The following is a 21,315-nucleotide window of genomic DNA, read 5'->3' as shown; positions in this document are numbered from 1 at the left end:
GAGCAGACCCGGCCCCACTTTACATTCACGGGAGCTGTGTGGAGAGGGTACACTCCATGAGGTTTCTGGGCGTGCAGATATCTGATGACCTCTCCTGGACTGCAAATACTACAGCGGTGGTTAAAAAGGCCCAGCAGCGTCTCCACTTTCTGAGAGTGCTCAGGAGGAACAACCTGGAGGAGAGGCTGCTGGTGACATTTTACAGAGCCACCATAGAGAGCATCCTAACGTACGGCATAACAACATGGTATGCAGGGTGCTCAGCTGTGGACAGGAAAGTACTGCAGAGGGTCATCAACACAGCCCAGAAGATCACTGGCTGCTCTCTGCCCAGCCTGGAGGTCACTGCAAACTCTCGGTACCTCAGCAGAGCTGGCAATATCATCAAGGACCACTCTCACCCCAGCAACCAACTGTTTGAACTATTACCGTCAGGCCGACGGTACAGGTCACATAAAACCAGGACAAACAGATTCAGGGATAGCTTCTTTCCCAGAGCTATCACCGTAGTAAATAAGCACAAAAACAATTGAACCTGCTTAGCTATACCATACTGTCATTATATTATGCTGCTATCCTGTATATATTGTTCATTCTATTGTTTGAGTACTTACGATTGTTTTTTTGTACTTTTTATATTTTACATTTATATTTATTATTGAAACTTGCACTCCAATTTCGTTGTACTCTGTACAATGACAATGAAGGCTATTCTATTCTATTCTATTCTATGCCAGACTCCAAAAGCTCCCACCAGAGGTGGCAAAAGAACAGACATCCCTTACTTAAGACGTACACATACTACTGTTGAAAAATACTCCAAGTAATAGCTGAAGTACTGATTCAACTTTACTCTGATACTCTGATTCTTTACTGAAGTAAGAGTGAATATGTATTTAGCTGAGTAAGAAAACAAAGGTTACTCTTTGGAGGGCGTTCCTCTCAGGTGTTGGTATGAAGGTGGAGTTCAGTGAACGAGTCTCTGCTCCACTTGATGTAAGCTAACTGTGACCATGAACCCAAAGCCACTGTGCAGCAGTCACACACTGTTCTTTACTATAAACCCATCACAGTGCAGCAAACTAAGTTTCAGGAAGCATTTGAATTTTCGCTCTGTAGCCCAAAAGATTTGAGATTTGAAACGTGACAAGCACAACGAAGGCAGGACTGATTTTTCTGTCTGTTCAGACAGCAGCTGTTTGTGAATGGACCGGTTTTACTCAAGCACTTTATACAACATACCTCATTCATACAAGCACCTCTTTCTAGACCTACATGCTTTCTGTCTAACATGCACATGCCAATGAGTGTATCAGTGTCTTGGCCAAGACACATACAGACTGCAGACTGGAGCAGCTAGCAACCAACAACCTTATAATTAGTAGATGACCTGCTCTACCTCCTGAGCTACAACCAAATCCAATGCTAGGCCCTTTGCGCTACCATTGTACAGAGACTGTAAATAAATGATGTAAGATAAGGGTTAAAACAGACACACCTGAGTATTAGCTGACACTTAGCTGATCCACCTGCAGAAAACCTTACAGAAACAGATCTGATGAGTTTAGTTAAATATTTATACCTGGTTTTAATCCTTTACCACTTCTCATTATTCTGCGACTCTTTCACAGTGAAAGCATCAGAATAACATTTTATTTTAAAAATCTCTGCAGGTATTTTGGAGTATGGCTGATTTTCTTCATGCTTGGTTTGGGAACGTTGCTGCCGTGGAACTTTTTCATGACTGCTACCAAGGTGTGACATTGCTTCCTGTTTTCACTTACATACTATTTTGTCCTCAAAATAAATTTTTATTTTGAAAGATATTGCATTATATTTGAAACAGTAGTTTGTTTGTAGACAAACAACAGCTGTGATGAAGTGAGTAACTGTGTTTATCAGAGGTGTTTTGCAGGTATTTCATGACCAGCTGCAGGTAAACTGAGTCATTAAAGGTATTTGTGGAGTTAGTGTCACTGCAGCTTTATGCTCTGTCTGCCTGTCTGTCAGTACTTCACCAGCCGTCTGAAGGACACCTCAGTGGTAATTTCTTCAGCCAATCAGACAGAGGTATCCAGTGATGATCGCACTGTCCTCGAGGCCATATTCAACAACGTCATGACGCTCTGTGCAATGTTACCACTGCTCATCTGCACGTGTCTCAACTCCTTCCTGCTCTCACTGTGAGTAAAGCGCCACACTGCTGACATCAGCGAATGTATTAGTGAATGTGTTAGTACTTATATTTTTACTACAAACCTCAGTCACTCAATTACACACACATTCATACGAGCTGTAAACAGTATTTTCTATACTTTATTGTCTCTTCTAAAATTCACACACACACACTGATGGATGCATCAGGGTTATGGCCACTTCAGCATGCAGACTGCAGCAGCCAGGGTCCAAATAACTAATCGGGTCATTCGACTGGTAAATGACCCGCTCTATCGCCTGAGCCAAAACCGCACAATATCCCTTTAAAGAGCATCTGCTCACCTTGAGCTCCAAGCCTGTCCTTGAGCTTCCTCTTTTCCTTCTCCTGTCAGAATCTCGCAGCGTCTGCGTGTCATGGGCAGTCTCTTTGTCATCATGCTTGTTTTCATCATCACCGCTGTCCTTGTGAAAGTTCCTCTAGAGCCCTTCCACTTCTTCCTCAGTACCATGGTGAAGATCGTCATCATCAACTGTGAGTCTTTTTTTTCTTTGTTTTGTTTGTTTGTCCGTATGTTCAGCCTTTGGGCCATACTACAGGGCAGTCTGTTAATCTGTTCGTTCATTCGTTCTGGGATCTTACAGATCAGTTTTTAACCAGGTCTGTAAGATCCCGGATTTTTTATGCAGCCAGACTGAGGAACTGAGCTCATGGTTTTATTCCACCTGTCGGACTGCTTTGGTCACTGTGGCTCATTTAAAAACCAGACTACCTAAAACTAAATCCGAGCTGTCAGACGCGACTGCTGTCGAGCTGAGTGGAAAAAGGACAAACTACAAGTGATGTTCCAGATGCCAAAGAACTGTTGGCATCAATATAAAAAAAACTGTAAAAGATGCCAAAAGAAAACACTTTTTATTTAAAACTATTAACTCTGTTCTTAGTGCACCACATACTGACTGTATCGAGCCCTCGCCCGAAGGCTGTGAAATTTTTTTACACTTTTTTATTGAGGTCTCGTCCACAAGGGCCCAGATCTCTCCTTGTGCTCATAAATAAATAATAAGAAATAACATTTTATTTATATAGCACCTTTCTACACAGAATCACAAAGTGCTGCACATAAGATAATAAATTATAAAAGGTAAAACAGACAATATGAAACAGGCAGAAATTTAACCAAAAACAGTTTTAAAAAGGTGAGTTTTGAGTTGTTTTTTAAAAACAACTATTGAGTCCACAGTTCTTAATGTATGAGGGAGAGAGTCCACAGTCTCGGGGCCACAGAGGCAAAAGCTCTGTCACCCTTAGTTCTCATCTTAGTCTGTTTTATAGCAAGTAAGCCCTGATCAGATGACCTCCGGGACCTGCTGGGGACATCGGGCTGTAGCAGATCGGAGATGTAGGCTGGTGCCAGTCCATGCAAGGCTCTAAATGTCAAGACCAGGATCTTAAAATGTACTCTAAATTCCACAGGAAGCCAGTATAGCTGAAATAGCAACGGTGTCACATGAGAATACTTGGAGGATTTTGTCAACAGCCTCGCTGCAGCGTTTTGCACAACCTGCAGACGATCCAGAGAACCTTTGCTTAGACACATAAACAAAGAGTTACAATAGTCCAAGCGTGAGGAAATAAATGCATGTATCTCCAGTTCAGGGCGAGATTGTGTATTTTGTTGTACAGTTATTTTATTTTCAACTTTAATTTATATATTTTATCTTATTCTTTCCCAGTTAAATTTACCCTTCATTCAAATTTGTGTTGTACAGTTATTTCATTTTTAACTTTAACTTTTATATTTTATTTTATTTTATTCCTTCCTAGTTAAATTTACCCTTTTTAATTTTCATATTTATTTCTTATCTTGTTCATAGCCTTTTTTTCTTTAGGTCACGAGCAGTTGTGTAAGCATTTCACTGCATATCGTACTGTGTATGACTGTATACGTGACAAATAAAATTTGAATTTGAATTTGAAAAAGGGCTGTTTCCATGGAGTGAGCTCTACAAAAGCCAGACTGAAACTGTCACGGCGAGTGAGGTGAGCCGTGTGGAGGAAATGAAGGAGGATCCAAATGCAGGCAGTCGTGAAGGTGTAAAGGTGGTTTATTGAACATGAAAGTAAATACAAATGGCAAATGGAGCTAGAACTAAACTATACTGGGATCAACTAAACTACAGAGCACAAACCTTAACGAGAACGACCAGAAGAGACTAACGGCGGACAGCAGGGAGAACACACGGGTGAGACATGGTAGAAACGCAGATGAAGCAGGGTGGAATACACAGACGGACCAGCAACTACAATGACGGCAGACATGACTTAAATACACAGAGAATCACAGGGGAATTACACACAGGTGGTGGACACAGCTGGGAATAATCAACAAGACGAGACAAAGGTAAAACTGAACACACTCACATGAGACGCAGACCATCACAATAAAACAGGAACAAGCAACCATCACACTAAGACACAAACTCGACATAGAGAGACAGACAGAAAATGGCACATGGAGCTAGACAAATACTAAGCAGACACAACTGAAGAACAAATCCTAAACACCACAGAAACATGAAACTCAAATAATAAACATCATCATAATCAACACTACAAGAGAACAAGAAAACAATCCCTGATGCAAACTAAAACCAAAACATAATAAAACTCAAACTACTGGGTCCGACGGACCCAGAACCGTGACAGAAACTTATCGCAAATGTTATGTTTGTCCAGAGCTGCTATAAGATGCTTAGCCACAACCTTTTCTGAAAGCTTAGCAATTAACGGTAATTTAGAGATAGGTCTGTAGCTCCTCCAAAGAGAGGGGTCTAGCTGAGTTTTTTCAAAAAGTGGGAGAATAGCAGCATTTTTAAAATAAACCGGAACTATACTAGACGCCAGTGAAGACTTGATTAGAGTGAGCACAGATGGACCAATAACCAGGAAGTGTCATGGATCGCTGTGTGGCAAGCAGGAGGAGGACCCAAATGCAAAACTCACAGACACGGGGATGAACTCGAGAAACACAGCTTTAATGCTGGTACGGCAGAACACAGGAAATACAAAACTAAACTGGGGAAAAGTAAACTAACACTCGCAGGTAGACACAGGAAGATCCACACAACATGAGGGAGAACGCGACGCCGAACAGAGGGAGACGCAGACAGAAATACACAGAGGGTTAACGAGGAAAGTGGGAACACACGGGGAACACACGGGGAACACAGCTGACACAGATAACCATAACGAGACAGGGCGGGGTGAACATAACACTGACGGGAGACAGGCAGAGTCAAACAGGAGGAGAGAGAGCACGGGGAAAACACAGACATAACGGGCTGAGGAAGACATGGAATAAAACACGAGGGCTCACAGTTACACAGGGGCACACAGGAGGTAACCAAATAAGGAACATCTTAACAGAAGAACCTAGGAACCAAGGCATGACTAGGGGATGAAATACAAAACATACAAAAACTGAGAATACCGGGCCCACATGGCCCGGCTCCATGACAGGAAGACATTTTTGAATAATGATGCAGGTAAAATGTCAAGTGGACAAGAGGATGCTTTCGCTGAATTCACTAGTTTTACCAGCTCAGGTAGTGAAACAGGAGAGAAAGTATCCTAAATGACAGGGCGTGATGAGGTGGAGATAGACATAAGGTTCAAGGTCTTCAAGGTTCTTTATTATTTGTCACATGCATAGTTATAAGTATAACACACAGTGAAATGTAACCTGACACGCTCCTCGACATGTGCAAAGAAATTGGGGGGGGGGGTGTAGAGGAAGAACATTATATATATATATATATATATATATATATATATATATATATATATATATATATATATATATATATATATATAAAAACACCCAGCACGCCCCTGCGGGCGGTTTATCCTTCAAGCTCGGGTCCTCTACCAGAGGCCTGGGAGCTTGAGGGTCCTGCGCAGTATCTTAGCTGTTCCCAGGAGTGCGCTCTTCTGGACAGAGATCTCCGATGTTGTTCCTGGGATCTGCTGGAGCCACTCGCCTAGCTTGGGAGTCACCGCACCTAGTGCTCCGATTACCACGGGGACCACCGTTACCTTCACCCTCCACATCCTCTCGAGCTCTTCTCTGAGCCCTTGGTATTTCTCCAGCTTCTCGTGTTCCTTCTTCCTGATATTGCTGTCATTCGGAACCGCTACATCGATCACTACGGCCATCTTCTTCTGTTTGTCTACCACCACTATGTCCGGTTGGTTAGCCACCACCATTTTGTCCGTCTGTATCTGGAAGTCCCACAGGATCTTAGCTCGGTCATTCTCCACCACCCTTGGGGGCATCTCCCATTTTGACCTTGGGACTTCCAGGTTATACTCGGCACAGATGTTCCTGTACACTATGCCGGCCACTTGGTTATGGCGTTCCATGTATGCCTTGCCTGCTAGCATCTTGCACCCTGCTGTTATGTGCTGGATTGTCTCTGGGGCATCTTTACACAGCCTGCACCTGGGGTCTTGCCTGGTGTGATAGACCCCAGCCTCTATGGATCTTGTGCTCAGAGCTTGTTCTTGTGCTGCCATGATTAGTGCCTCTGTGCTGTCTTTCAGTCCAGCTTTGTCCAGCCACTGGTAGGATTTCTGGATATCAGCCACCTCCTCTATCTGCCGGTGGTACATACCGTGCAGGGGCCTGTCCTTCCATGATGGTTCCTCGTCTCCCTCCTCTTTCTTGGGTTTCTGCTGCCTGAGGTATTCACTGAGCACTCGGTCAGTTGGGGCCATCTTCCTAATGTATTCTTGGATGTTCGTTGTCTCATCCTGGACTGTGGTGCTGACACTCACCAGTCCCCGGCCCCCTTCCTTCCGCTTAGCGTACAGCCTCAGGGTGCTGGATTTGGGGTGAAACCCTCCATGCATGGTAAGGAGCTTTCTTGTCTTTATGTCAGTGGCTTCTATCTCCTCCTTTGGCCAGCCTATTACCCCAGCAGGGTACCTGATCACGGGCAGGGCGTACGTGTTGATGGCCCGGATCTTGTTCTATATATATATATATATATATATATATATATATATATATATAGTATATACACTGGGTGAATGTGCAGTAGTAGCAGCAAGCAGGTGAATTCTGTACATTAATATGAATAGATATCTGACTATTTTACAGGATAGACAATATAAACATATTTAAAATTAAAGGAATTGAAATGTACATTGTGCCTTGGTTTAGTGTCTGGAAGAGTCCTGTCTCAGTCAATTATAGATGATGTGAGAGGGCGGGTGTGTGTGTTTAGGGCACGGATGGCTTGGGGATAGAAGCTCCTCTTGAGTCTCTCTGTCCTTGCCCGGAAGATGCGGAACCTTCTACCAGATTGCAGAAGTTGGAACAGTTTGTTGCCAGGATGGGACGGGTCCTTCAGTATCTGCTCTAGTCCGGCATCTCCTGGTGTAGGTGTCCTGAAGCGGGGGGAGAGCAATCCTGCAGCAGCGTTCTGCTGTACGGATCACTCTCTGGAGAGCTTTTTGGTCCTTCACACAGCTGCTCCCAAACCACGATGTCATGTTCTGTGTGAGGATGCTCTCCACAGCGCCTGTATAGAAAATCCTGAGGATCTTTGGAGAGACCCTGAACTTCCTCAGTTGTCGTAGGTGATACAGGCGCTGCCTAGCCTTTTTGGTCTGGACCTGAATTTGGGCAGCCCATGTCAGGTCTGAGGAGATGTGGACACCAAGATACTTGAAGGACTGCACCCTCTCCACTGGAGCTCCATTGATGATAATGGGCTTGTAGTCTCTGTGCTGACCCCTTCTGAAGTCCACCACCAGCTCCTTGGTCTTGCTGACGTTCAGCTGGAGGTGGTTGTCCTGGCACCACGATGCCAGATTCTTCACTTCATCCATGTAGGCCGCCTCATCGTTGTTGGAGATGGCACCCAACACCACTGTGTCGTCAGCAAACTTCACAATGGTGTTGGAGCCATGGGTGGCCACACAGTCTGAAGTGTAGAGGGAGTAGAGCAGTGGCGAGAGGACACATCCCTGAGGTGCTCCTGTGTTGATGGTGATGCTGTTGGAGAAGCACCTGCCCACCCTCACCACCTGAGTTCTGCCAGTGAGGAAGTCCAACACCCATGCACACAGACGGCTGTTAAGTCCCAGATCCCTCAGCTTTGTGAACAGTCTGCAGGGCACTATTGTGTTAAACGCTGAACTGTAATCAACAAACAGCATTCGCACATAGTTACCCTGTTTCTTGTCCACGTGGCTGAGGGTGGTGTGTAGGACGTGGGCGATGGCATCCTCTGTGGATCTGTTGGATCTGTAGGCGAACTGCAGCGGATCTGTGGTGTCTGGGATGGAGGAGGAGATGATGTTCTTCAGCAGCCTCTCAAACACCTTCATTACTACCGAGGTCAGTGCAACTGGCCAGTAATCGTTCAGGGATGAGGGTTTGCTGTTCTTGGGCACAGGGATGATGATGGATCTTTTGAAGCATGTGGGGACCACAGACTTCGCCAGGGACTCGTTGAAGATGTAAGTGAACACACCTGCTAGCTGGTCAGCACAGCAGCGCAGCAGACGGCCGGTGATGCCGTCTGGCCCCGCCGCTTTCCTTGTGTTCACTCTCCTCAGTGCTGCTCGGACGTCATGCTCCGCGATGCTGGTCACCGGTCTCTCGCTGATGACGTCACTGTCCTCGGTAGTCAGGCGGTAGATAGCATTAACAGGTGCTGAATGAGAAAAATTCATTCTTATGTTATTAATCTTTGCAAGAAGAAAAGAAAGAAAACTGTCACAGTCCTCATTAGATGAAATAGGGGCTGCGGAAAGAGCAGGAGTAACAATGCCACTAATGTCTTGATGCATGCTCAATCATCCAGGTAAGTAAATCCCCAAAAGTTGATTCTGTTCATCTGGACGTAGCGTTTCCTGAAGGAACAATGGGCTGGGATAATTGCATAATTAAGATTAAGGAACTGACCTCCCAGCCCATCGTTCCTTCAGTGGGCTGGTTTCAGTCATTATGCAAATGTCCTGTTTATAAGATTGAAACCTGCAGTCAGCTGAGACTGAAGACGTCACCTGGATGATGATGAAACATCATGTCATCAGATGAACAGAATCAACTTTTGGAGAATGCCACTAATGGTGTTAAATAGCACCTAAGGATTACCTCTGCTCTTTGCAACCAAGTGTGAGAAATAGGCAGCCCTTGCATCTCTGATAGCATTATTAAAAGAACTTAAAAGGTCCTTTAGGTACAGGAAATGAACATTTAGGTGAGGGAGTTTTCCTCCCTCACGTTTTAGACAACTAATACTGTCATTTAGCCAAGGAGGAAATTTGCAAGCAGAAACTCTACTCATTTTATCTGGACAAATTTCATCTAACATAAAAAGGCTATAATTATTCAAAAGATTGGTTGAATAGTCAACATCATTATGAGGAGATAGCTGTAGGTTAAAAGCATCCGCAAATTTCTCCGCTGTGGAGGAATCTAAGGTACGAGAGCTAACCTTCCATTGAACAGGGGACAAAAGCTCATTAAGAGACAGTTTAAAAACAATAACATCGTGATCAGAAATAAAAAATGTCCTCAGAGCAAATAAAATCAATATTTAAACCCAAAGTAAAAACAAGGTCCAGTGTGTGACCTTTGCTGTGCGTAGGACCGGACACATGCTGAGCAAAATGAGTCCATAACATTCATAAAATCTCTGGTGAAAGGGTCAGAGTCATCATCAATGTGTGTATTAAAGTCCCCAACTACGAGCAACCTAGACAGCTTTAAATTCGAGGATAAGATAAGAAGTCACTGAGCTCCGACAAAAATAACCTATTTGAGCCAGGTGGACGATACAACACAGCACAGTAAAACGGATCCTTGTTTCCAATTTTAAGCAGCTGCAGCTCAAATGAAAGAAATTGTCCAATTTTCATGGAGCGGGAGGAGAAACGTTCCTGGAAAGCCACAGCGAGACCACCACCCCGACCAGAAACCCGAGGCTGGGTAATAAAAGTACAGCCATCCGGGCAGAGTTCAACAAATGACGAATGGTCTACATCCCGCTGCCCGGTCTCAGTCAGGAATAAAAAATCCAGTTTTTTAGATGATATAAAATCATTCAACAAGAATCATTTATTTGACAGAGATTGAGCGTTAAAAACCGCCATATTCAGTGAAGTAGAAGCCTCCGTATTTGCGGAGGCTCGAGTTAAAGGATGTAGAAACTCAGGGTTTGAACCATCACGCTCGTAGAATCTGCTCACCGTGGGAAGAAAAAGCTAGCCGGCAGAAGAGTCTGGATAAACCCTCCTCAGGCAGGCCGGTCTCAAAGAGCCGGCGTATCCAAACAGGGACGTGGAAAACAAGTCCCCCTCCATGGAGCTTTTCTGAGCACAGGAGATAAGGCACACTCGGCGTCGCTTAACAGCCAATCAGAATCAGAATCAATACTTTATTGATCCCTGGGGGAAATTACTTTTCGTTACAGTGCTCCATTACAAACAAGCATTAACAGAGACAGACAAGACACTAACTAAGAATAGCACCATATATACAACCATATATATACATAAAAGTCACTTATTAATAAATAGCTGAAAAAGAACATGTGCAAGAAGGGTGTAGCTGTTGCAGTAAACAGTGTGTTAGGTGGATGCGTTGTACAGGGAGCCACAGGCAGGAATGATGTCCTGTGTCGTTCAGTGGTGCATTATGGGTAATCTCAGTCTCTCACTGAACGAGCTCCTGTGACTGACCAGCACGTCATGGAGTGGGTGGGAGGTGTTATCCAACATTGTCTTTATCTTGGACAGCATCCGCCTCTCCGACACCACCTTGAGGGAGTCCAGCTCCATCCCCACAACATTGCTGGCCTTACGGATCAGTTTATTAAGTCTGTTGGCATCTGCGACCCTCAGCCTGCTCCCCCAGCATGCAACAGCATAGAGGATCGCACTGGCCACAACAGACTCATAGAAAATCCTCAGCATTTTCTGGCAGATGTTGAAGGACCTCAGTCGCCTCAAAAAATAGAGACGACTCTGGCCCTTCCTGTAAAGTGCTGTGGTGTTTTTAGCCCAGTCCAGTTTATTGTCAATGTGTACTCCAAGGTATTTATAGTCCTCCACAATGTCAACACTGACCCCCTGGATTGAAACAGGGGTCAAGTGTTTCCTGGTCTTCCTGAAGTCCACGATCAGTTCCTTGGTCTTTGCCACGTTGAGCTGCAGATGATTCTGCTCACACCACGTGACAAAGGAGTCGACCACAGCCCGGTACTCTGTCTCATCATCCCTGCTGATGCATCCAACCACCGCAGAGTCATCAGAAAACTTCTGAAGATGGCATGTCTCTGTGCAGTGGCTGAAGTCTGTGGTGTAGAGGGTGAAGAGGAAGGGGGAGAGGACAGTCCCCTGTGGTGCCCCTGTGTTGCTGATCACCTTGTCAGACACACACTGTGGGAGACGTACATATTGTGGTCTTCCTGTCAAGTAATCAACAATCCAGGACACCAGAGAAGCATCCACCTGCATCGCTGCTAACTTATCACCCAGGAGGGTCGGCCTGATGGTATTTAAAGCACTAGAAAAGTCAAAAAACATGACCCTCACAGTGCTCGCCGGCTGGTCCAGATGGGTGTAGACACGATTGAGCAGGTAGATGATGGCGTCCTCAGTTCTGAGACGAGGCTGATAAGCGAACTGAAGGGGATCCAGATGTGGTCTTACTATGGGTCGCAGCTGGTCCAGGATGAGCCTTTCCAGGGTCTTCATGATGTGGGAGGTCAGTGCCACAGGCCTGTAATCCTGGGGGCCACTGGGACGTGGCGTCTTTGGTACAGGGACGAGGCATGATGTCTTCCACATCACTGGGACCCTCTGCAGACTCAGACTCAGCATAAACAGTTTATGAAAGACTCCACACAGCTGGGGGGCACAGGTCTTGAGGACAAGGGGACTCACTCGTCTGGTCCAGCAGACTTGCCTGAGTGAAGTCTCCTCATTTGCATCTCAACCTGGTATTGAGTGAAGGTGATGGGTGGGGGAGGGGTGTCAGGAATCTCACAGGAGGCAACAGCGCCATGTGAAGAGAGGCTGACACAGTGGTGTGGCTCTGGATTCCAGGCTGACTGCAGGTGAGGTTGTGGGGGTGGGAGCAGACACTGTGGTGTCGAATCTATTGAAAAACAGATTCAACTCGTCGGCTCTATTCTCACCTCCCTCAGCTCCCCTGCTGTTGGTTGGCCTGAATCCAGTGATGGTCTTCATGCCCCTCCACACCTCTCTCATGCTGTTCTGCTGGAGTTTCCACTCCAGCTTCCTCCTGTAATTGTCCTTAGCCTCTCTGATCTTGTCCTTTAGTAACACCTGGACCTTCCTCACCTCCTCTTTATTGCCCCCTCTGAAAGCCCTCTTCTTGTTGTTGAGGAGGGCTTTGATGTCAAACCCTGCTGCCAGTAAAGCCTGAGCTTTACCTGAATACCTCCCCTTCTCCCTCTTCTTCTCTGTGGTCTAGAGGATCCGCCGAATGGTGATGGAGGAGGGTGGAAAATGCCGAAGGAGGATGAAGAGACATCGTAAGGCATCATAGAGGATTGGATGGATAGCAAAGACAGATGATCATACACCAAGGCAGCCAATACATCATTAAAACTAAATGAGAACAGCAGAGTGGAAAAAAATAATATAAAAGTAGTGGAGCGCGACAAACTGCACCCGGCCGCGGCAGAGCCAAACACAGGCGGCATCACACCGGAAGCAGCAAAAAAAAAAAGACCTCTCAGTCTCTGCTTCCTGCTCTGCTGTCTTTGACAGGTTTGAGCCTGTGACTCTGTCCTTTTTAAAGGAAACTGTTGGTCGTTTTAAGCCTGCAGGGTCTCCAATTCCCAATGCTTCCTCCAACTACTCGCTCAACCACCACGTCATCTAGGTAAACAGCACAGCCTTTCGGCGCATTAACAACCAAACTCATGAGTCGCTGAAATGTGGCTGGAGCATTGTGTAAACCAAAACCGATGACTGTATATGAATAAAGACCAGATGGCGTGATGAAAGCATTGGCACCTGCCAATATCCCTTCAACAGATCGAAATTTCTCACATTTTCTGCTGCACCAACTTGGTCAATACAGTCGTCACTATGAGGCAAAGGATAAGAATCAGGTTTGGTCACTGCATTTACTGTTACAATGGCCACAGGCCGATAGCTAAACTGGACTCAAACACACAAAAAAACCTTAGAGCCGATACCAACGTGAGGTCATTGATGAACTGGGAAAGCAAAATGTTTTAGAGGTTTTCCAATCTGGTTTTAAATCCTTTCATACCACTGAATCAGCCCTGTTCAAAGTTTTTAATGACATATTTTTAGCTAATGGCGCTGGGGACTGTGTTGTTCTGGTGCTTTTGGATTTGACAGCTGTGTTTGATACAGCGGATCACGCCATTTTACTCTCTCGTTTGGAGTAGTGGGTGGGCATTAGGGGCACAGCACTGGAGTGGTTCAGGTCCTACTTGGTGGGGCGAACTGTGACCATGTGTCGTCCTCCGCCCCTCTTTTGTGTGGTGTCCCACAGGGCTCAGTTCTAGCCCCCTCCTCTTTTCTTTAGATCTGCTTCCTCTTGGTTCTGTACTGAGAAAGCACGGCATTGCATTCCACTTTTATGCTGATGACTGTCAGATCTATGTCCCTCTAAAGAAAAAAAGGCACTTACCTCACACAGCCATTACTTCAGTGTCTCGATGACATTAAGGCTTGGATGTCTGTTAACTTTTTAAAATTCAACGATAAAAAGACTGAGGTGATGGTCTTTGGTAGCCGCACTGAGACGCCTAATGTGTATAAAAAAATAAAGCCAAGTCTTTCACGGCAGCACTTTGAGACAGTGATCCACGCCTTTGTTAGCACTCGGCTGCATTACTGTAATGCACTTTATATAGGGGTCAGTGCATCATATATTACTCATCTACAGAGGGTGCAAAATGCCGCAGCTCGTCTTTTAACTGGCACTCGAAAGTTTGAGCACATTTCCCCTATTTCAGCTTCACTTCACTGGCTGCCCATTTCTTTTAGGATTCATTTTAAAATTCTTTTATTTGCTTCTAAAGCTCTTTTGTTGTAGCAGCTCCCAAACTGTGGAACGAGCTTCCTTTAGAGATTAGACAGGCCTCTTCACTGCCTGTTTTTAAGTCACTCCTGAAACCCTCCTCTTTACCCTGACCTTTGACACCACGTGAGATGTTGGTTTTTATTTTTTATTTTTATTTTAGTTGATTCCATGCTGTTTTATCTTGTTTTGTTTTTTAACATAGGGCTGTTTTAATTTTTATGTATTATGTGTTTTATTTATTTATTTTTGCTGTTTTCTGTTGTTCTATTGTTTTTAACTTTCTTTCTGTACAGCATTTTGGTCCTGTGCTGGATATTTTAAAGTGCTTTATAAATAAAATTGGATTGGATTGGTTCGTTCGTTCATTCGTCTGTCTGTCTGTTCAGCCTTTGGGCATGCCACAGGCCATTCTGTTAATCTGGTTGTTTGTTTGTTTGTTCAGCCTTCGGGGCAGTGCTACAGGGGAGCCTTTTCGGGATGGCTGGATTGCTCCCAGCTTCATACACAACTCCCATCATGAGTGGTCAGGGACTCGCTGGGACCTTTGCCGCCTTCGCCATGATCTGCGCCATAGCAAGTCTGATCAATAACTCATTGGATTCAGTTTTATGACACTTTGCAGGAACTTGAATGTCAGTACACAGAGATTATAAAAGGTTGATTTTCTGTCTTTTTCGGGTACAGGCGGTTCGGAGCTTCAGGATGCAGCGTTTGGGTATTTCATCACAGCCTGTGTGGTTATTTTTTTGTCCATTCTCTCCTACATCCTGCTGCCCAAACTGGTACGTTGTCCTTTTATTCCATCTCCAAGACCTGAGATACAAAATATGGAACACAAACACATCATGCATCATTGCAGTACTAGCCCCTCCCACAGCCGCCAGCTCAGTGCATCCTTAAGAAATCAGATCTCACAGACTCTGTTCCATCCTCAGCTTGCCCCTTTCAAGGCATCATGAGTGAGTGCTAATAGACTTTTGTTTTGTTTGTGTTTTCAGGAGTTTTTCCACTTTTATCAGGAGAGAAACACGAAACAGATCTCTCTGGAGCAGAATTCGATCAGCCTGATGAACAGAGGTACAAAAAATATTTTTTAAAAACCTTTTGCTTATCACCTCAAACCGGCTTAAGGTCTTCATGAAAAGTTTATGCTTTAATACATATACAGTGGGGCAAAAAAGTATTTAGTCAGCCACTGATTGTGTAAGTTCCCCCACTTAAAATGATGACAGAGGTCAGTAATTTGCACCAGAGGTACACTTCAACTGTGAGAGACAGAATGTGAAAAAAAAATCCATGAATCCACATGGTAGGATTTGTAAAGAATTTATTCGTAAATCAGGGTGGAAAATAAGTATTTGGTCACCTCAAACAAGGAAAATCTCTGGCTCTCACAGACCTGTAACGTCTTCTGTAAGAAGCTTTTCTGTCCCCCACTCGTTACCTGTATGAATGGCACCTGTTTGAACTCATCATCTGTATAAAAGACACCTGTCCACAGCCTCAAACAGTCAGACTCCAAACTCCGCCATGGCCAAGACCAAAGAGCTTTCGAAGGACACCAGGAAAAGTATTGTAGACCTGCACCAGACTGGGAAGAGTGAATCTACAATAGGCAAGCAGCTTGGTGTGAAAAAATCAACTGTGGGAGCAATCATCAGAAAATGGAAGACATACAAGACCGCTGATAATCTCCCTCCATCTGGGGCTCCACGCAAGATCTCATCCCGTGGGGTCAAAATGATCATGAGAACGGTGAGCAAAGATCCCAGAACCACACGGGGGGACCTGGTGAATGACCTGCAGAGAGCTGGGACCAAAGTAACAAAGGTCACCATCAGTAACACACTACAACGGCAGGGAATCAAATCCCGCAGTGCCAGACGTGTTCCGCTGCTGAAGCCAGTGCATGTCCAGGCCCGTCTGAAGTTTGCCAGAGAGCACATGGATGATACAGCAGAGGATTGGGAGAATGTCATGTGGTCAGATGAAACCAAAGTAGAACTTTTTGGTATAAATTCAACTCGTCGTGTTTGGAGGAAGAAGAATACTGAGTTGCATCCCAAGAACACCATACCTACTGTGAAGCATGGGGGTGGAAACATCATGCTATGGGGCTGTTTTTCTGCCAAGGGGACAGGACGACTGATCCGTGTTAAGGACAGAATGAATGGGGCCATGTATCGTGAGATTTTGAGCCAAAACCTCCTTCCATCAGTGAGAACTTTGAAGATGAAACGAGGCTGGGTCTTCCAACATGACAATGATCCAAAACACACCGCCCGGGCAACAAAGGAGTGGCTCCGTAAGAAGCATTTGAAAGTCCTGGAGTGGCCTAGCCAGTCTCCAGACCTCAACCCCATAGAAAATCTGTGGCGGGAGTTGAAAGTCCGTGTTGCTCGGCGACAGCCCCAAAACATCACTGCTCTCGAGAAGATCTGCATGGAGGAATGGGCCAAAATACCAGCTACTGTGTGTGCAAACCTGGTAAAGACCTATAGTAAACGTTTGACCTCTGTTATTGCCAACAAAGGTTATGTTACAAAGTATTGAGTTGTATTTTTGTTATTGACCAAATACTTATTTTCCACCCTAATTTACGAATAACTTCTTTACAAATCCTACCATGTGGATTCATGGATTTTTTTTTCACATTCTGTCTCTCACAGTTGAAGTGTACCTCTGGTGCAAATTACTGACCTCTGTCATCATTTTAGGTGGGGGAACTTGCACAATCGGTGGCTGACTAAATACTTTTTTGCCCCACTGTATCTCTCCTTGCTACTTTTTATATTTTCCACACAGGTTATTTACTTGAAACTGAACATTGTTCATTCAGCTGCTAGTTCCAGTCATTATACAAATGTACTGTTTATAAGGTTAGGAAAATCTGCAGTCAGCTGAGACTGAAGAAGTCACCTGGATGAGTGACGAAATGTTACTCTCACTATGTCCAGATGAACAGATTTAACTTTTTGGGATAAACTGAAATAAGAACATTCATGCTTCCATCCATCCATTATCTCCCACTTTTCCATGACTCGGTTCTGGGGACAGCAGTCTAAGCAGAAAAGCCTCGACCTCCCTCTCCCAGCCACCTCCTCCAGCTTGGAACACCAAGAGGTTCCTAGACCAGCTGAGAGATATAATCTCTCCAGGGTGTCCTGGGTCTGCCAAGGGCCCTCCACCTGGTGAGACAGTCCAATCGTACAATCTGTCCAGTCCTCCATATCTATCTGTCAATCTCCTATTCCCCTTTCATCTCGCTCATGAACAAAACTCAAAGATACTTACTCCTACATTGAGGGCAGCAACTTCTTTCTGACCTGGACTAGGCACCATGGCCTCACACTTGGAGGTGCTGATTTTCATTCCCGTTGCTTCACATTCAGCTGTGAACTGCTTCAGTGCGAGCTAGAGGCCACCACCTGATGAAGCAAACAGAACCACGTTATCTGCAAAAAGCAGAGGTGAGTTTCTGAAATCACCAAAGTTGAAGCCTTCTGCTGCTTTACTACGCCGAGAAATTCTGTCCATAAAAATGAACTGAATTGGTGACAAAGGCCAGCTCTGGCAGAGTCCAACACACACTGGGAAGGAGTCCAACTTATTGCCTGCCAAGCTCTTCCAACGGTTGTATAAGTACTGAATAGCTCTTAACAACAGGCTACACACCCCGTACTCCCCAAGCACCTCCCAAACACTCTGATGCATGCAGGTCTTATGTCCAAAAAACATACGAAGTGGTCAGACAAACTCCCATGCACCCTCAAATATCCCCAAGAGCATGAGGAGTTGGTCCAGAATCACTTCTGGCAAACTGGAAAAAATCAAGTCTTTTTCCATGGTTTTTGCTTAAGCCACTGCCTGATCTGCATTCTGCTTGGTCTGCTGGTACCAGTCGAGTGCCACAGGCTAACCAGGCCAACCCGATAGGGCTCCTTCTTCAGGCTAATGACACCAACCACCTTGCAGCCACAGCTCAGTTCAGCAGCCTCAGCAATGGAGGACACAGATAGACTGAATACAGCCCATTCAGACCTCATGTCCCCAGTCTCCCTCAGAATGCTGTCAAAGCTCTGCAGCAGGTGGGAGTTGAAGATTTAGCAGACCAGAGCTTCTGCTAGGTATTCCCAGTGCACCATCACTATACGTTTAGGTGTGCAGGGTTTGTCTAGCGTTATCCCCCATCCACCTGATCCAACTCACCACCAGGTGTTGATCAGTTGACAGCTCATTGCATTGAGGTTAGACCGATTATATCTAGCTGGTATCTCTCAATCTCACACACTAGCTCAGGTTCCTTCCCCACCAGAGAGGTGATGTTCCATGTCCCAATTGCCAGGCTCGGTAGCCATGGATCACCAGGGTCTCTGCCATGGCCACCACCAGGCACACAATTCATCAGACCGCTACAGCACCTCCTGCAGGTGGCCCCATGTCCCTTCCCCAGGTGTGCCTGGCCGTGCTACATGGGCTATCCCAGCCACCAAGTGCTTTCCCTTCGGCACCTTCCTCAGGCCTGGCTCCAGGCGTGGCCCCTCTAGCTCTATCCCGGGCAGGAAGAACTGTTCCCTTGATCATGTACACATAAGAGTCTTTTGAATCACTCTTTGTCTGGTCACTCACCCAGGACCGATTTGCTATGGGTGACCCTACCAAGGAGCAAAAGCCCCCCAACAACATAGCCCCTGGGATCTCTGGGACACACAAACTCCTCCACCACTATAAGACAGCGCTTCACAGAGGGGTAAAACAAATTGAAACATACAAAACATAATAAATCTGCATGTCACTCTTCTTTCACACAAAACTATTCCTGTGAGCACCCGCTTTCTCCAGTCAAAGAAATAGTAAGGTCTGGAGCATGGAACTCCAGTCAGTCTGAGCTGCTGGAGCTTTCCAGCAGGGCTTCATTCACTGTTTTCTGGAAAAAGCTGCAGATAGAAAACCTCCATCATACTAAAAACATAAAAGAGTCTGTGAAATGCTTTCACTGGCTCTGAACATAACCCACTACTCTGTTACCGTGGTTACTCATCAGGTGAAAAGAGAACCACACAGAAAAATCTCACTTTGAGATTGACACAGATTGCTAAATCATTAATCTGGCATCACAGTTACAGCGCTCTGTTGTCATGTGTTTTATTTATCCTATCATTTACGTTGTTTTGTTGTTTATTCTGTTGTTTATGTAAAGATGCAGTAGCTGATCAGACAAAGCCTCAGGACGTCTCCATGCTGAAAATCTTTAAGAAGGTCAGCTACACATTACTTAACTGATCAAGAAACAATCTATAATCAATATTAACTGTAGTTTGTTCTTTAAAGGGAATGTCTGACCTCTGACCTTTGGCCCTCAGATCTGGATCTTGGCCCTGTCAGTCTGTTTTACCTTCACTGTAACCATTGGCACATTTCCCGCCGTCACTGCCGACACCAAATCCACGCTCAGTGACGGAGGTTCCTGGGGTCGGTCAATACCTCGTTTTCTGTTGAAATGACGGCTAATGTTAACCTTTCTTCTTCTGTGGTGTTTTGTTCCATGTTTATCTGCGTGAATTTGCCCCCCGTTTCCTTTTCCTTGTTCTACTGATACACGCAAACATTCAAATAATTGTTTGATTTACAGACCAGTACTTCATTCCTGTCAGCTGCTTCCTGCTCTTTAACCTGTGTGACTGGGGTGGGCGGAGCTTAACAGCCATCTTGATGTGGGTGAGTTTGAGTTCTGTCATCAAGCAATTCAGCTATAAACAGCAAGCCTCCAATAGGTCCTCCGGCTTCACATTGACAGTCTTCTCCCTCCCATGATTTCATCTGGGTGACCGTGGTTCAGCGGGTTGGGAACCTCATCTTATAACTGGAGGGTTGCCGGTTTGATCCCCAGCTCTGTCTGTCCTGGTCATTGTTTCCTTGGGCAAAACACTTCACCCTACTGCCTACTAGTGTTGGCCAGAGGGTCCGATGGCAGCCTCGCTTCTGTCAGTCTGCCCCAGGGCAGCTGTGGCTACACCCCTAGCCTGGTTTCAATCATATCTCCTTGACCGCTCCCAGTTTATTCAACTGAAATCATTCTGCTCTCGTCTTTTCCCGGTCCCTTCTGGTGCACCCCAAGGTTCAGTCTTAGGCCCTCTTCTCTTCAAAATATACATCCTCCCTCTAGGTACCATTTTCTGCAAATTTGATCTTCACTTTCACTGTTTTGCTGATGACACCCAGTTATATCTCTCCTGCAGACCTGATTCCTCCCTCCCACCTTCTTCCCTTACAGCAGACCTTCCCAAAGTGTGGGGCCCGCCCCCTAGGGGAGGCGCAGAGCCATTGCAGGGGGGGGCGCGGTATGAAAAGGGGGGGGAAAGAAAACACTTGGACACTGCTAGCATGGGGCGCCCACACAAACGCAAAGCAGGAGATGAAGCATCGCTGAATATGTTTCCAAACCAACTTCATTCTAAGCCAAAGACTAGAAAATATGGTGAAGCAAATCTTCCCTATGGCTTCACCTGCACAAGTGCCGAGGTAGGTCTCCCTGCAGGATTGGTTTTCCCTGTGTCTGGAGCAGCGCTGGGCTGTTTAAATTACGGACAAACAGGATCCCACATTCTTGAGTTTTAGTTCACAAACACTTCTTATAATGACTAACTATTCCTGACATTTTGGAGATGTTAGCTCTTTATACAGTAAAGTTACAGCAGGATACAAATAAATGAATATTATTACACAGGAAATAAAAAACAACTACACGTAAAATAATCACATCGTGACGCCTCTGCCTTTTTAAATGGAGGGACAGTAACTGCGTGTGTATGTAAGCCTGTAAAAACTGACTCTGACTCACTCACTGTCGATAACTCCACAGTTTTCCCTTCTCCTCAGGTTAAGAGCCTTGGTGTCATCCTAGACAGTTCACTTTCCTATAAATCTCACATCAATAATCTCACCCGTTCTGCCTACTTCCATCTACGTAACATTAACAGATTGCTTCCTTCTCTTTCCACCCAGTCTACGTCCATAAAGGGTCTCATAAAGTGCTATATAAATGCAA

General features: G+C 45.4%; 1 protein-coding gene across 2 annotated transcripts in view; it reads left to right on the top strand.

The window, feature by feature from the left end:
- Nucleotides 1–21,315, top strand: part of LOC146668974 (equilibrative nucleoside transporter 1-like) — a 37,382-nt gene that overhangs the window by 6,619 nt on the left and 9,448 nt on the right. For both annotated transcript variants that reach the window (XM_085408317.1, XM_085408316.1), the window contains exons 3-11: nt 1,674–1,755; nt 2,011–2,183; nt 2,550–2,689; nt 14,710–14,844; nt 14,952–15,049; nt 15,266–15,344; nt 19,468–19,526; nt 19,631–19,739; nt 19,900–19,985. In XM_085408317.1, the coding sequence (XP_085264443.1) occupies nt 1,674–1,755; nt 2,011–2,183; nt 2,550–2,689; nt 14,710–14,844; nt 14,952–15,049; nt 15,266–15,344; nt 19,468–19,526; nt 19,631–19,739; nt 19,900–19,985 (961 nt within the window). The remainder of the gene's footprint in view (nt 1–1,673; nt 1,756–2,010; nt 2,184–2,549; nt 2,690–14,709; nt 14,845–14,951; nt 15,050–15,265; nt 15,345–19,467; nt 19,527–19,630; nt 19,740–19,899; nt 19,986–21,315) is intronic.

This window comes from Rhamphochromis longiceps, linkage group LG6 (genome assembly GCF_057381845.1).
Source record: "Rhamphochromis longiceps isolate RC_006_pf linkage group LG6, R_longiceps_female_GT1.1, whole genome shotgun sequence".
NCBI lineage: Eukaryota > Metazoa > Chordata > Actinopteri > Cichliformes > Cichlidae > Rhamphochromis > Rhamphochromis longiceps.
Note: the sequence above shows the minus strand (reverse complement) of the source record. Positions and strands in the feature narration are given on the sequence as shown.